General features: G+C 37.0%; 1 protein-coding gene across 2 annotated transcripts in view; it reads right to left on the minus strand.

Moving 5' to 3' along the window:
- Window positions 1–549: 549 nt before the first annotated feature.
- map4k2 (mitogen-activated protein kinase kinase kinase kinase 2) overlaps window positions 550–15,908 on the minus strand; it is a 42,947-nt gene continuing 27,588 nt past the window's right edge. For both annotated transcript variants that reach the window (XM_073859818.1, XM_073859817.1), the window contains exons 21-33: window positions 15,692–15,733; window positions 15,141–15,225; window positions 14,935–15,014; window positions 14,646–14,706; window positions 14,316–14,445; window positions 14,176–14,234; window positions 13,915–14,018; window positions 3,276–3,459; window positions 3,112–3,180; window positions 2,936–3,022; window positions 2,087–2,161; window positions 1,905–1,956; window positions 550–1,482 (exon numbers count right to left, since the gene is read on the minus strand). In XM_073859818.1, the coding sequence (XP_073715919.1) occupies window positions 1,395–1,482; window positions 1,905–1,956; window positions 2,087–2,161; window positions 2,936–3,022; window positions 3,112–3,180; window positions 3,276–3,459; window positions 13,915–14,018; window positions 14,176–14,234; window positions 14,316–14,445; window positions 14,646–14,706; window positions 14,935–15,014; window positions 15,141–15,225; window positions 15,692–15,733 (1,116 nt within the window). In that variant the 3' untranslated portion in view covers window positions 550–1,394. The remainder of the gene's footprint in view (window positions 1,483–1,904; window positions 1,957–2,086; window positions 2,162–2,935; window positions 3,023–3,111; window positions 3,181–3,275; window positions 3,460–13,914; window positions 14,019–14,175; window positions 14,235–14,315; window positions 14,446–14,645; window positions 14,707–14,934; window positions 15,015–15,140; window positions 15,226–15,691; window positions 15,734–15,908) is intronic.

A 15,908-nucleotide genomic window follows, 5' to 3' on the forward strand; every position in this document is an offset into this window, starting at 1 on the left:
ATGCGCAAAGGTAAGCTATTATTGAGTAATAAGTTATTTTACACTTTAATGCGCATGCCCAGTTACGTGACTGGTCATGTTTCATGCATTTATGGTTGTGTATAGTGTGGATGAAGATTCTTTTTAAAATGCCAGTATAAACGAGGATCATTTTTATTTTAAAATGCCGTTTTAAAACGCAAATGCTTTAATGTAAACAGGGCCTAAATGGCAGTGGCGTGATTGGATTTCAATAACTTATTTTTTCACATGCTTGCAGAGAATGGTTTACCAAAACTAAGTTACTGGGTTGATCTTTTTCACATTTTCTAGGTTGATAGAAGCACTGGGGAGTGGGACCCAATTATAGCACGTAAACATGGAAAATATGACATGATATGTCCCCTTTAAGTACAGTAACAAAGTATTTGTACTTTGTTACTTACTATCTATGCTTGTCATTTGCATAAAGTTGAACTGGGGTGCAACAGGTTTTAAATACATTTTCTCTTGTTTGGTGTGTCCCAATCAGCAGCAACATGTAAATAAACCACGCGGTAGAGAGACAGCTAGCAAAATTGGGATGTTCTCTTTAATTCTGGGTGGCAAGGGCAGTGACTGTAACATTGGTATTTGGCAGTATTAGACACGTTTATAACATTTATTCTGATTTCATCAGGCTCCAAAAACGATAAAAAAACCCGACAAAGAATGGCCTTCTCAGCTGCCTTAGTTGCGACTCTTGTGGCATCAGAACAGGGTGTTCAATGCACCACCATTTCCATTTAAAAAAACGTTGTCCAACATTTGTCAGGGCTCAACTTTGTCAAGTACCTGGACACGCCCATTTCCTGTCACCAATGGTCGCTGTTCCTCATATCACTGGAAATCGTCAAGCTTTCTTTGAAATGAATAAGATTGTGATGCTGGCATCGCAGCCATTACTAGTTGATGGTGGTGGCTTTATGGTGGATGTTAGGTTTGTGGAAGTTTAATAATGTGATTAATAAATTTTTTATTTCACTGTTTATTAGTAGTTTATATTTACAAACCATTTATCACAAATTGGTCACATTATCTTTGCAACTTAAAAAAAATATGTTTAATATCATTAATCCATATTGAACATTAAATCTATTTCATACTGGGGCTCTTCAACAACCAAAAGCAATGGTTTTAGAGGGAGAAACGAAAAAGCCGATGCATCCACTTTCCTATACCTTCAGAATGTGTACCAGTAAGATTAACTGAAGGGCAATCAATGCTTGCATTACACATGCAATGAGACAGATGTACAGTTTTAAAATACACTGCTTTTCATGCATTCGGTCTCTCAAAAATTTACATTTCTTAGTGTTACATGATGGGATTTCTAAGATCTTCAGATTCTTGTCCACTCTGTCCAACAGATATCCTCAGTAGCTGCTCTCATGGCCAGTCAAAATATATAAATTGCTAGTTGCTGAAGGGTTTTCAGTTGGGGTGCTTTGTAAAACGATGTCTCTGTCAGAAAAGGTTTTAGAGAAACAGTAAAATACATGACAATGTGGGATTTAGAAACCTTAGGATTTGAACACTTTAAACCAAAAAATAAAACATGTCAGAATATAAAATATCTATGATTCTGTACATTAACCATGTTATCTCATTGCTACAAATCGTCTGATTCCCATACTTTCACTACAGTACAAACTCTTGATCAATCTCAAATGATGCTAAATAATGTATTGTAGGGTTTCGCATTGTAGACCTACTCAGTTTGAAAAAGGTATAGCTTACTAATAAATTCTGAAATTATTGTTAATAATTAGTGTTAATAATATACTTTGTAATTAATTCTTTTAATGAGAAAAATGCAAACAGAATCATTGTCACCAGCAGTTCAAACATTTGCTCACTGTAACAAAGAAAAACTGATTAAATACCTGTGTGCTCCTAAAACTTTAAACACTCTGCTTTCATCTGTGATTTCCTGTGTTATCTATGCGAATACATGAGAATTAATTTAAAGATATAAGCAACATCACAAATCTATAAAATCTTACAAAGGATGACAACATACACTAACAAATAAATCATAAAAAAACACAGACAACGTTGTAATCTCTTATCTCACCATTGTGCAGACTGCACCCTTTAAGCCCATGTTTCCAGAAAGCTAAAACACTTTCTTCTAAACAAACTATTTAAAAATAACACATTAAACACATTTTAACACATGCCTTGTGTCATAAACAATGGCATATATCATTAAGTATTTTGAGTACATTTCTAAACAGATATTATAATATGGTTAAATGTATTAAAGGTTTAATGTTTTTACCACAAAATACCGTGGTTTGTTACAGTAACCACTGCTTACCCATTGTTTTACAAGTGGTAACTAATACTATTTTACTATTATTAACCATGGTTTATTTTTGTAAAGGGGAAATCAATAGCCAAAGTAAATGCAGTTTTATTCTGTAAATATTCCCTCTTAAAACAGACATTACATATCCAGCTAAATATTTATCATCTTGCTCTATTATTAAACACTTTGCCTCAAAATATTAGCCATCAGTCACTGACATCAACTGGTGGTTGGTCATGAAAGTATGGTTGCTCAACCACTTCAGGTGGCTTCACTTCCTGCTGCTTTACAGAATTCCATGATCAATCCAGTCATATATGGATCAGTAGGTGTGACCCTCACAGTGACTTATTTTTAAGCAGCTAGCTATTGAGTGCACATCTTGTTATTGCAGTGGATATATAGTGGAATTGAATGAGTGCAATCGATAATGTCAACTATGATTTTGGACAATATCTATTAGGACACAATTTCGGATTTTGCATTCGTTCTGTGTGTTTCCGCGCGGGTCACATGTTCTTAAGTGTCAGTGTGATTGCCATGACAGCAAGTAAAAAGTAAAAATCCTAAGTGTACACTTAGTGCACCTCCAGTGTCTCTTACCTAAAGTCTCAATTGGAAAGTCAAACTCCAGTTGAGATGGTAACTCCTTACTGGCGACACCCTGCATGTTGACAATCTTCACTGTTTCTAGAAAATAAAAGTGGGGATCCCTTCACTTACAGTATAACACAAGTAAAATGTAAATGCTTTTGTGCTTCATCATGTATGTCACGTACTTTCCAAAGCAATTAAGACTGTATCTCTGTCCAGCTGTGTCACTTGTACAGCTCTTTTTGTCTCACTATCTAAGAAAAAAAAATCATCAACATACATGAGATAAACAAAAAGACAATATGTTTATCCACATGTTGGTTTGAGTAATGTGTGTGGATTCACTCACCAGGCTGAGGGTTTGCCATGCCATTCAGTTGGATGATGTCAAACTTGAGCTGCTGCCCATTTTGCTGTTGGTGGTTAATAGGGGGGGCATCACGGACCCCCACACATAGCTGAGGAAGCTCATCTGTCATTAACACCAGCAGCTCAAAGATGGGCAATGGGTCAGGTAGGGGCACAGATATGTGCTACAATGAAAAGATCAAAAGAAAAAGATAAGCATAGGACAATACATTTGACATGTTTATACTATATTGTTTATTGATCTTGATCAAGTAACCATTCACTTTCACCTCTTATATTCATGTAATATATCTTTATATTTCATTTATAGTGTAGACACTATATCGTTCCGTCTGTTGTGATTTTGTAATTTTAAAAGCTTTTTCTTTACATTTGGCAGACACTCCAAAGTGACTTACAGTGCATTTAAGATACACATTCTTTATCAGTGTGTATGTTAACTGGGAACCCACAACCTTTTATACTGCAAACACAATGCCCAACCCAGCTACAATGGCATTTTACTGTAGTTTGTTAAAACAACAACAGTAACAGTGCAAATGTCCTGTCTAATATCTGCAGGTTATTTACTGAAAAGCCACAAAATATATAACATTGTCACAAATGTGGCGTCCACTCCGCTCCCTAATCGCCACCAGAGGGAGACATCCCCTGAATATTAACTGTATCACTTGGACTTCATTTCCCATTAGCCCACATACCGGGTACTGATTCACGCTTCCACATGATCATCATTATCCACACTATATAGTCCTAGCTCTTCCACCAGTCTGTCCAAAGTCTTGATTTGTCCCGAATATCATGACTGAGCATTTATTTATATTATTGTCTGCCTGTGTTTGACCTGGAACTGTCTTAACTACTGATTGTTATCTGCCTCCCTCAACCTACTGCCTGCCTTATTACTCTGAGTTTGCCTAGTCCATATTGGATTGTCTGTTGGTGTTTTTGACCTTGCCTATCTGACTTCAATTGTGTTAAAAATTTTGCAAATGGATCCTTTTCTCTGGGAGCATCATCACACACATGCACTAAAGCTGATTTCCATAGTGACCAATGCAACCTACTAAGAGCAGCCCAAATTAGTTCAGGGTTGCAAATAAGCAAAGCTGATGCTTCTGTATGTGCAGGTGATCCTAGTGCCTGATGTGCTTGAGTTCAGCACCACGGACATCTCAGCTGAAAATTTGGGGTGTGAAATCTAAGCTAACGAAGCCATAGTTCACTGAAAAGAACTGGAGGACAAGAAATGAAGGTTTAGAAGAAGGTTTGAAACACCTGGGCCCATATTCATGAAAAAGCTTCGCGCAAAGAGTGCTGATCCTAGTGACAAAATTCTAAGAAAATTCTTAGAATGTCGGTGTTTCCCCTTAATATTAAAAAAAAGATCCTAGTAAAGAAAGAATTCAGAAAGCATCTTAACCCTTAAAAAAGGTCTTAAGGGATAAAATTATTAGGAGTGTGGACGAGGACTTTTAAGAGGCTTAAAAGTTTCTTTAGCAGCAGGGAAAGTGGACAAACGTGAAGAGAGAAACAAAAAGTGTTGCTTCGGTGTTGTTCTTCCGCCATACAATATAGTTATCATTTTTTATACCTATAAAAAATATTTTCTAATCTTTTGTGTCACCATACTTACTCGTGTAACTACTCATGTCACAGTCTTTAAATAGGGAAAACTTTGCTCTTACTTTGCTCCGCCAAATGAATGATATTTGCGTTGTTGCAGGCAGCCTGTAATTAGTTGCAACCTGTGGTCACCAACGTTTGCTCTTATAACTTTAAGTGTACGTTTGATTAATAATATAGTTGAGAAAGATTCATAATTTAGTAATGATCACAGTTAGGAGGTAGATCAACCCCGCCCCCTGGCTCTGGATCCAACCCCACTCCTTGGATCTGGATCCAACCCCACCCCCCTGGATGTCCTGTTCTGCAGTGAGGCACTACTGCCAGATTTACTAACAGCAAGGCCCAGTGGCTTGGGAGAACATAGGAGGGGCGGGGCCCCCCCCAGAAAGAATTTGTGCCTCCCCCAGTTTTCTTAACAGAGACCTAAATTCAGTAAATCTGTATAACTGAATTTATCCAAAAACTGCAACTACCTAATCTCAGGTGAATGGTTTCAGTGGGAAAAGAAAAAAACGAGCTAGCCTATAGAAAGGCGACCTAGGTGGCGTTTCCTTGATGCTTCAAAAAACTTTTCTTGAAATGCAACTCACACAAGCAATAATATCGCTGTCACTATTATCCTCAAAGCGAACTGCGAAGTTAATCAGACTTTTTAACATCAGGGCTCCAGGAGGGCAGAGAGACGAGGATAGAGTCACTCCAGTTCGCGGATGGGGTAGTCCAGTTAGAACAGGCAACAAATTCAAACATAAGAGCAGGTGAGCAGTCAGACGCAAAGCAGAGAGATCAATAAGCCATCCAGGACCATAGGCAGCGCAGAGAGTGACAAACAAGAAGCGCCATCAATGCTGAAAGGAGGTATGAAGAAACATAAAATGCGTAAAGAATTATCAAAGATATCACTTTCCCAACATTTGTTTCATTGTTCTTAAAAGTATTGCTCATTACTGTTCAGGAAGCAACAGCAGTTTTCTTTTTTCTTTCACAATAAGGTATAGTTATGCAATGCTGGCACCGGGCCTGCTAACAGCTTGTGCAAACCCTCATTTTGACTTTAAATAACGAGATGGGATGTACTAAAGACACACAGTAGATAATTATTTTTGGTACTGACCTTATTGCATATGCATTTCTAGAAGTTTTACTTTCAGATACAAAATTAATGGGAGGGAAAATTTAATTTGCCAGAAGAACATATTTTTTCAAAAATATTGTTTGCCAAGCCATGCTGTTTCATTTGCTGGAATAAAGTGGAGTCACAAGGAGAATCAGGTTTTTCAAAACTTCTTGTAAGCCTACATCGATGTTGCATTTTGGAGCATGCAGCGCATTTACTCACCACTGCTGAATATGATGAAATTAATATTACATTTAAAGTGGTCATTTTTACAATGATTTCCTCACAAAAATCAATGTTTTAGGTAAAAGACTTGACAAACGAAGAGACATTTTATCAAAAGTAAATGAGATCAAAGCACAATCTAAATCTTTTCACTTACCCCCTGGCAGGGGCATCACTAAGATGGGAAAAGTTAGAACGATTCTAAGGGCCCACACACTTTTGGGGCTCCCAAAGATTTTTTATAAGTAACAGTAATAGTAATAATGTAAGTGATATTATAAATGTATTTAACAAAGAATTACCAATAAAACAAAGTTATGGCTTGTATCTGCATTTCCAGTAAAATACCCCCCCCCCATTCACTGCATGGTTTCGTCCAGTCTTACGTAGCCTCAACACCAGAGGCACATCCGTTTGAGACACGCTCGCAATCAGCGAAGGCTCATTTCGTAGGGCGGAGCAAAGCATCAATAGGTTACGTTTATCACTGGTAAAAATGAGAAGGATATCATTTTTGTCCAGATATAGATCTTTGAATTTCTAGACACTTGCCAGCATTCTCCTGTTAGCAAATATTGCTAACTTAGTGGACTTAAGGTGGGTGTACACGATGCGAATTCTCGAGTGAGTTTATGCAAAAATAATTCGGACAAAGTCACACACGACAAGATTTACTGTGCGACTTGGCGGATTCTGACGTAAGCTGTGAGGATGAAGTAGGCTACATTTTGTTGTGGCAGAACGTACAAAAAATAAAACAAGAAGGCAAAGATATTGGCTTAAGTGCAAAGACAGCCTGGAATTTTAGTTCTTTTGTATTTCTGTTTGTGCATTACTAAATTGCAATATAGGTCTAGGGCTGTGGTGGGGAAGGAGAAGATTTTTCATGGCTAACTTGCGCATATGCGGTTTTACCGCCTTAATATATCATGATTGTACCAAGTAAATATATATATATTGCTATTATTAATGTTACATACACTCACCTAAAAAAATTATGGAACACCATACTAATACTGTGTTTGACCCCCTTTCGCCTTTAGAACTGCCTTATTAAATCTACGAGGCATTGATTCAACAAGGTGTTGAAAGCATTCTTTAGAAATGTTGGCCCATATTGATAGGATAGCATTGTGCAGTTGATGGAGTTTTGTGGGATGCACATCCAGGGTACGAAGCTCCTAGTCCACCACATCCCAAAAATACTCTATTGCAGGGGTTCTCAAAGTTTACATTCAAAGGTCCAAATCTGAATTCTCATCATTTTCATAGGTCCGGAAAAACTGGTTATTACAAAAATTGTCAAGCATGGTAATAACTTTATGTAAATCACTTGTTTATATAACAAATCAATACAAATAGTTTTGGAAAAACATAACAAGTGTATTTTGCATTTAAAGTAAAAAAATTTTTAAACATAAACACAAGAAATATGCCACAGGTAACCAGGTGCAAAATACAGAGCAACTTAATTAGAGAAATGGCAAAGTTTGTTTTCCATCAGATGGATTAACCATGGCAAAAAAAAGTGTGATTGGTTGGCGGAGACACTGACCAAAATTAGGGGTGCACCTATCCACACTATTCCTACGCCCCATGACGCTTTGCGCGAATTATGGGTGCAACTTCCGGCGCGTACTGTCACTGAACCAGAGCCGGCGATTTGCATGAAGATTACAGTCATAATTTCACGTATGAACCAGTGTGAGGATGAAATTAAGAAGTGTCATGATACATCAAGATATATTCAATCGTTTCATGTTGTTCTTCGGGGGTGACGGGTCTTCAATGTGCAAATATAAAAGCACAGAGACAAACCAGTATCTCTACAGTGGGACAGTCAGTCGAGTGTTTAATACATGGAATATACAGAGACTTCTTGTTTTTAACCTTTTCAGGTGATGGTTTAAAATGTCACAACTGTCCCTGGTGTGAGTTTTTTTTAAACAGCAATTTTTAATCGACTTATCGAGTTTTTATGGCTACACATCAGCCCTTCAAGCGATCTTACAGCAGCAGTAACTTATGCTTCATTCAACACAATGCAAGTTATTTAAACAAACCATAATAAATAGAGATGCTCCGATCAGCATTTTTGGGGCCGATCACCGATTACCGTTCACCAAGATCATGATCTGACGATCGCCGATCAGTGCCGATCACAGAATGGCAGTAAATTGGGAATCTTTTATCTATAATCTAGCAGAGTTTGCACCATTTGTAGAAATGAAACTAACTATAAATTAGGTATATTATTGTTTTAAGAATCAAATAAATAAGCACAACAAATATTTCTTCTTGCAAATAGAAATGTAATATGCCTTTAAAAAGGTTTATGTCTGTTAAAAGTAATTAAAATAAAACACTTCACAGTCTTTACTGTATGAATTAAATATACACGCATTCGAATGAAGTACAACAGTTCTTCAATGATGAGCAGAGAGTAATTTTATTGAGAGATGAATTAGGATACTGTCGCTTTAAGACGTGGGAGAGATCGTTCTCTTCACATGCACTGATGACTGGCTGCTGTGTATGCGTGCGGCGGGTGTCCGCAAACAAGAGCAGCTGTGAGGAAAATGGAAGTTTAAACCTTCAAAACTTTAAAACAAATGCAAATAATAAACTTTCGTCATGAGGATGCAATTGTCCGCGATAGATATGTGTTGTATACGCTGTTTGGTAGGGATGTGAAGACGCATTGCGCTGAGGACCAGAGCGCGTCCTCATAGTCCGCAAACAAGAGCAGCTGTGAGGAAAATGGATGTTTAAACCTTCAAAACTTTAAAACGAATGCAAGTAATAAACTTTCGGCACGAGGATGCAATTGTCCGCGATAGATATGTGTTGTATACGCTGTTCATTTGTAGCAGAGATGTGTGTGTTGCGCGTTCTCATAGAAAATACGCATATCTCTGTAAAGGCAGAGAGGGAAATCACGTCACACGTGAGCAATGGGTTACAAAATGCTCGCACTGTGTAAAATGGTCTCTAATTGCAGCCGCATCAGGAACGCTATGATGACAAAAGTAAACAGAAAAATCGGCTCATGAGATCGGCAAATTTAGCGAGTGCCGATCGCGTCATTTAATGCCGTTATCGGCCGATTACGATCGGCGGCCGATCGATCGGAGCATCACTAATAATAAACATATTAAACTCCTATTACATGTTTTCAGTATTTTCGTTTTATGAAAATATTATTATACAGTAAATAAGACATGAGCTTATGAAATTATTTGCTTAAAAAAATCATTTAAAACATAGGCCTAACAAAAGTAATGGTATGCGTAAACACATCACAAACTATTATAAACATGAACTGATAATCAGTTAATGTCATAGGCTATATATTATGTACTGTAATCTAATTTTTGTAATAATATATAGTAGCAGAATAAATAAATCAGCATATTTTTATCAGCATAATATGTTGTCTTTGAATAATTATTGTATTATTATGTTATCATGTTATTATTAGGGGTCAAGCCACGAAGTGGCGTAGACACCTATTGTATCTGTTAGTTTTCTTATTATTCTTCTTCTTCCTTCTTCCTCCATTAAAGTCAATGGCAGCCCATAGAACCGTACATAGGAAAGTTATGAAATTTGGCACACATGTAGAGGACGGTCTTAGAAGTTACTATAGCAACATTGGTGTGTCTGACTCAAACCCTCTAGCGCCACCAACAGTCCAAAAATCCACTTATGTTCATGCTCATAACTTCTGACCCGTGAGTCCTAGAAACTAAATTCTTGATTCCTCTGAGTCCTTGGCTCATGATGATTCAAATGCACACATTGATGTCATTTGTCTCATGCACATCTTTCCGCCATTTTGAATTTTTCGTAAAACCTACATTTTCGAACTCCTCCTAGACCATTTGTCCGATTTGCATGTCCTTTGGTATGTAGCATCTAGAGACACCCCAGACAAAAAGTAATCAAAAGCTTTTTGATAGACCAATGCGTTCTCGTATAAATTGACAACATATATGGCGGCGAGCACGCCAAAACGGACGTGAGGCCGTATCTTCGCAAAACTTTATTGTATCGACACGAAACTTGGTATATGTCATTACAGTCATGACCTGAGTGTGCCTGCAAAGTTTCGTCACAGCGCCACCTAGTGGTTACGAGATTCAAAAAATGCCTATTTTCGCTTATAACTACTTCAAACTTGAGTCTAAAATCATGAAGGTGGTCTTGTTAGATTCCTTGAGGCATGCCGAGTCAAACGATACCAAACGGTTTTCGGTCGGCCATTTTGGGTGTCGGCCATTTTGAATTTTCTCATTAAGTTCAGTATTTCACAAACAGAATGGCGTATCGCTACGAAATTTGGCATGGTTCATCAGTGACATGTTCTGAGCGCACCTATAAATCTTTAGGATGGCGCCACCTAGTGGTCAGGATATGTAAAGAAATTGTTTAAAATTTTTATATCATATGATTAAATTGCCACTATGACATAAGACTTCACTCTATTGATTCCTTGGCTCGTGCTGAGTCCGACGGTACCAAATATGTCTGAGTCAAACCTACTTCCTGTCGGCCATTTTGAATTATATTGAACACCTACTTTTTCGAACTCCTCCTAGAACGCTCGTGTGATTGGCTTGATTTGTGGTATGCATCATCTAGAAACACTCTAGACAAAAAGTTATCAAAAGCTTTTCGGTAGACCTATCCGTTGTCGTATAACGCATCAAAGAATGCGAGGGCGAGCACGCCAAAATGTGTTTGAGCCTGTATCTTCGCAAAACTTTTGCGTATTAATATGAGACTTGGTATATGTCATAACAGTGATGACCTGAGGGTGCATGCACAATTTCGTCACACTGTCCCCTACTGGTCACGAGATATAAAATATGTCTATTTTTGCTTATAACTACTGCAAACTTGAATGTAAAATTATGAGACTGGTCTTGTTTGATTTCGTGAGGCATGCCGAGTCAAACAATACCAAATGGTTTTTGGTCGGCCATTTTGTGTGTCTGCCATTTTGAATTTTTTCTTTAAATTCAAGTATTTCAGAAACGCAATTGCGTATTGTTATGAAACTTGGTATGGTTCATCAGCAACATGTTCTGGGAGGACTTGTAAACTTTTCGGCGCCCCCTAGTGGTCAAGAGATTTGAAGCTATATCTCTGCATCTCTTTATCGTATTTACACCAAATTTGGGGGGGTCATCACAATCAAGACCTGAGTCACAATTTATTGTTTGGTCAGTGCCCCCTAGTGGTCAAGTCATTTAAGGCTTTATCTCCATATCGCTTTATTGTATTTACACTAAATTTGGTATGTGTCATCACAGTCATGACCTGAGGCACCATCTTTTGTTTCGGCAAAGCGCCACCTAGTGGTCTCAAGATACAAGAAAATTACTATTTTTTTCATAAAACTAATGCAAACTTAGATCTTAAATCATGACAGTCAATCACGTATGATTCATTTTTTGCCATGTTTGGCTTGACCCCGGTATCGCTGCTTGCAGCTATATTTTTGTTTTATTGTGCTACTTAGCTGTATTTTTTAAGTTATGAAGTTATGAAAATTGAAATTAATTGGAATGCACAACCAAAAAATTAGATTTCTGAACAATTAAAAAAACTGTGGTTATCTCGTTTTGCAACGAAACTCTTCATTTATTGTTCACTGTCAGTTTCTATGAAAGGTTTTACTGGATGGATGTGTGGATACATTTAATAGATGCACGTGCGCCACATAAACTTTTAGTTCTTGTGCGTGTATTATAGTTAAAACAACTGTTTTGTAGAGATTTACTGCGCTTGTATCATCTATTATGGCAACCCCTAACTGCACAAATTATGCCGTCTTCCTGGATTTCATAATATGCATTAAAATGCCAGTCAAAACGGCACACTCGTATCCCTCGCAATAGGACAACTATTAGCTGTAGTGACCCACCGGAAGTTTTACCCATCTGAGCGCAAGATGGCGTCCCCCGCATTTACGTCAGGAATAGTGTGGATAAATTGGCTGATGATGCTTGCTATGCTTCTCAATGAAATACGGTGAAATGCCGTTACATCCAAAAGCCAGAGTGGGCTCTCGTGCAGAAACTCAATATGCGCTGCAGAAGAAGAACCAGACACACACAGCTCCAGGAAATGTCTTAAAGGAGCATTTCACCCATAGAAACATTAATCTTTATTGAAAGTGTGTCATATTTGTAGTGGAAATGTAACATACATTTAGAATTTGGTGCCTATTTGACCGAGAAAAGGGGTGTTTGTAGTCTCACCCCCTCAACAAAGATATTGTGCTTCCTTCTTTCAATGATGCAAAATGATGATTTTGCATCATTGAAAGAAGGAAGTGCAACACTGAAATCTGTATTTCTCCTGTTTCAGTGGCAACTGAGGAAATTATGCATGACCATTCAAAAACATGACTGGGGTTTTAACTATACAAAGATTAATGCAAATGGATGAAGTGTCCCTTTAAGGATATATTTATATTGCTGTTCTTCAAACCTTTTCAGGTATTTTCATGATAATAAAGAATATGTATAAAGATTGTGTTTGACGAGTGTTGCTTTTTCAAATGCATGTTATAAACCAACAGTGATTTCAGATCGATAAGGACTTACACTCTAAAAACAAACGGTGCTATATAGCACCAAAAGTGGTTCTTTGCTCGTAATCATAGAAGAACCGTTTTTAGTGCCATATAGCACCGGTGAAGCACCTGTGTGGAACCATATAGTGCTATGTAGAACCAAATGTGGTGCTATAGTGGCGCTACATGGCACCTATATGGTTCTACGCAGGTGCTTCACTGGTGCTTCACCGGTGCTATATGGCACTAAAATGGTTCTTCTATGTTTACGATTCAGATCAACAGTTTTGGTGCTATATAGCACCGTTTGTTTTTTTAGAGTGTACTGATCAAAAGCCGTAGTACATGAAGTACCTGTGCATAATATCTGGGTGTGATGGCTACAGCGTCACACAGGAAATTTTTAAATAACTTGTTTTATTTTCGGACCAGAAATACTCTTAAATCTAAAAAGAAAAAAACTAAACGAATGGTTTACAAGTTTAATATGCATTTGTAAATTAGCAAATGCACACATTTAATCAATCACATAGAAATGAATGCTCATCCGCCTCAAGGTTGTGCGTGTTGTGGCTTCACAAATGCTTTGCTGCATACCTCGGTTGTAACAAGTGGTTATTCAGTCAAAGTTGCTCTTCTATCAGCTTGAATCAGTCAGCCCATTCTCCTGACCTCTAGCATCAACAACGCATTTTCGCCCACAGGACTGCCGCATACTGGATGTTTTCCCTTTTCACACCATTCTTTGTACACCCTAGAAATGGTTGCGCGTGAAAATCCCAGTAACTAAGCAGATTGTAAAATACTCAGACCGGCCCGTCTGGCACCAACAACCATGCCACGCTCAAAATTGCTTAAATAACCTTTCTTTCCAATTCTGACATTCAGTTTCAAGTTCAGTAGACTGTCTTGACCAGGACCACAACCCTAAATGCATTGAAGCAACTGCCATGTGATTGATGTAATTAGATAATTGCATTAATGAGAAATTGAACGGGTGTTCCTAATAATCCTTTAGGTGAGTGTATATGGATAGAAGTAAAAGGATTTTATTTTTATTACCTTCAGGTGCATGAACTTCTGCAGCGGTTCATACCACAAAAGCAGAGTAAGCCCAGAGGGAACAGCAGCGCATAGGAATGTGCTGTCTGTATATGGGTTACGAGCTAATAAAGATAAAAAAAGTTATGTTTTGATAAACATGTTAAAAGACAAGCAACGGCCATCAGCTATACATGGTTTTAGTGTTTTTAACTAATTACAGGAGGTAATTAAAGACTAACATAACCATGAATATGCACTGGTTTATTGAATCATACTAACCTATACTGCATTTTCGACAGCCCTTTGTGTCTGGAATTTTTACAGATACCGCAAACTTCCTGTTGAAATGTAACATTTAGCACCAAATGAACCACACATAATAGAATTAATTATAAAAATAATAATGTTAAGTTTTTTACCTGTGTATCCGATCTGTGAAACGATTAGTGCCAAGGGACAAGTGGCTCAAGTGACCCTGTTTCCTTTGCAGGTGTCCCCGCTGCTCAAACAGAGCTGTCAGACTATGAGAGTACAGTTGAGACGACTTGCCTATGTACAGAATTAATCATGCCTTACTGGTTATATCTTTTTATGCTTGCCATTTTAGAATTGCAGCTTGTATACTTTCTGCAAGGGACCATATTTTGAACATTTTTTATGACAGTGCCATATCTGAAACATGCTAGTTTAACACATGTCCCTTAAAAATAAGTATTATTTTATAAAAAAAAAAATGTAAAAGTACATACCGGAGATGGACATTAAGACATTGTTCATAACATACAACCAAGTGCATCTCTGTGGAAGCAACTATAAAGATCAAGAGGTGAAAACACATTAACAAATAAAATAAAATGTTTCTCTTATTCTTAAAACTGCCCCCAAATACTAAAGCCTAACACTTTACACTTAATGCTAATTAAGATAATATAATGTGCATATAATGTAAATACAAAGAATTCATTTTGATCAGTTTATAACGACACACGTGACAGTATTATATTTTAAATGCATTTTGCATCTATTAGCTAACAATACCTTTTCTAAAGTGTCTTCATGCAGCTCATTTAGGTTAAGAATGTAGACACCCTCCTCTGCTCCCAGTATAAGATATTGATCTATGGGGAAATTACAAAATAAAACATAAATTGTTAACCCTCTCTTTCTTATACTACTGATGCTTTTTATTTATTTATTAGGAGTTGTATTTCTTTTATATTCAGAAGTACAAAAAAAATACATACCTCTGGTTTTGGGCAAAACCCATGTCTCTGCACAATGAACTATGAGTGGGCATCCATTAAAGACTTTTGTAAAACAAGCACCCATCTACACAATATGTTCAAAAAAAAATTTTTAAAGACAAATATTTTGGTTCTACATACATAGCCCTAGAAGTGCAATCATGCTTAGTGAGTAATTATTTGTTATTATATGTGAAAAACCCAGCTGAAGTTATTTTTATAATTATAATGAAGCTTTCTTTGTAAAATTCATCATACATAATGTAAAGAACATTCTGTGAAAATATAACCTTTGTATTTTAATATTGACTAAGTAAGGTCATATCAAATATTGAAATTATAGTGTAATTAATGATGAAATTAACTTTTGATGCTCTTAATAATTAGATCTCGAGATTATAATTTAAGGGCAGGTTCCCATATGCATACATACATACATACATATATACATAGTATAATGTATTATTGTAACTGGGTTAAACACATTTATTGTTAACTAAAGGAAGAGCATAGATTATACGAGGAACATGCAATTAGCTGGTTAAACTTACATAGACCTGGGGGGTGGGAGGAAGTCCATGAGAATCAGCTCTCTATGAATTAAAATTTGAAATACAAGGAATAGTTTCTGTATAATGACTTTCAGTCTGCAAAATGTGTCAGTAATATTTTTAGTATTTTAGATTGTAAACGCAATGCCTAGATGTTTTCTATACAAAGATTTTTTAACACACCAAACAGCTTATAGTTTTCAGATATAGGTTTCAG

The sequence above is a fragment of the Misgurnus anguillicaudatus genome, chromosome 21 (genome assembly GCF_027580225.2).
Source record: "Misgurnus anguillicaudatus chromosome 21, ASM2758022v2, whole genome shotgun sequence".
Classification (NCBI taxonomy): Eukaryota; Metazoa; Chordata; class Actinopteri; order Cypriniformes; family Cobitidae; genus Misgurnus; species Misgurnus anguillicaudatus.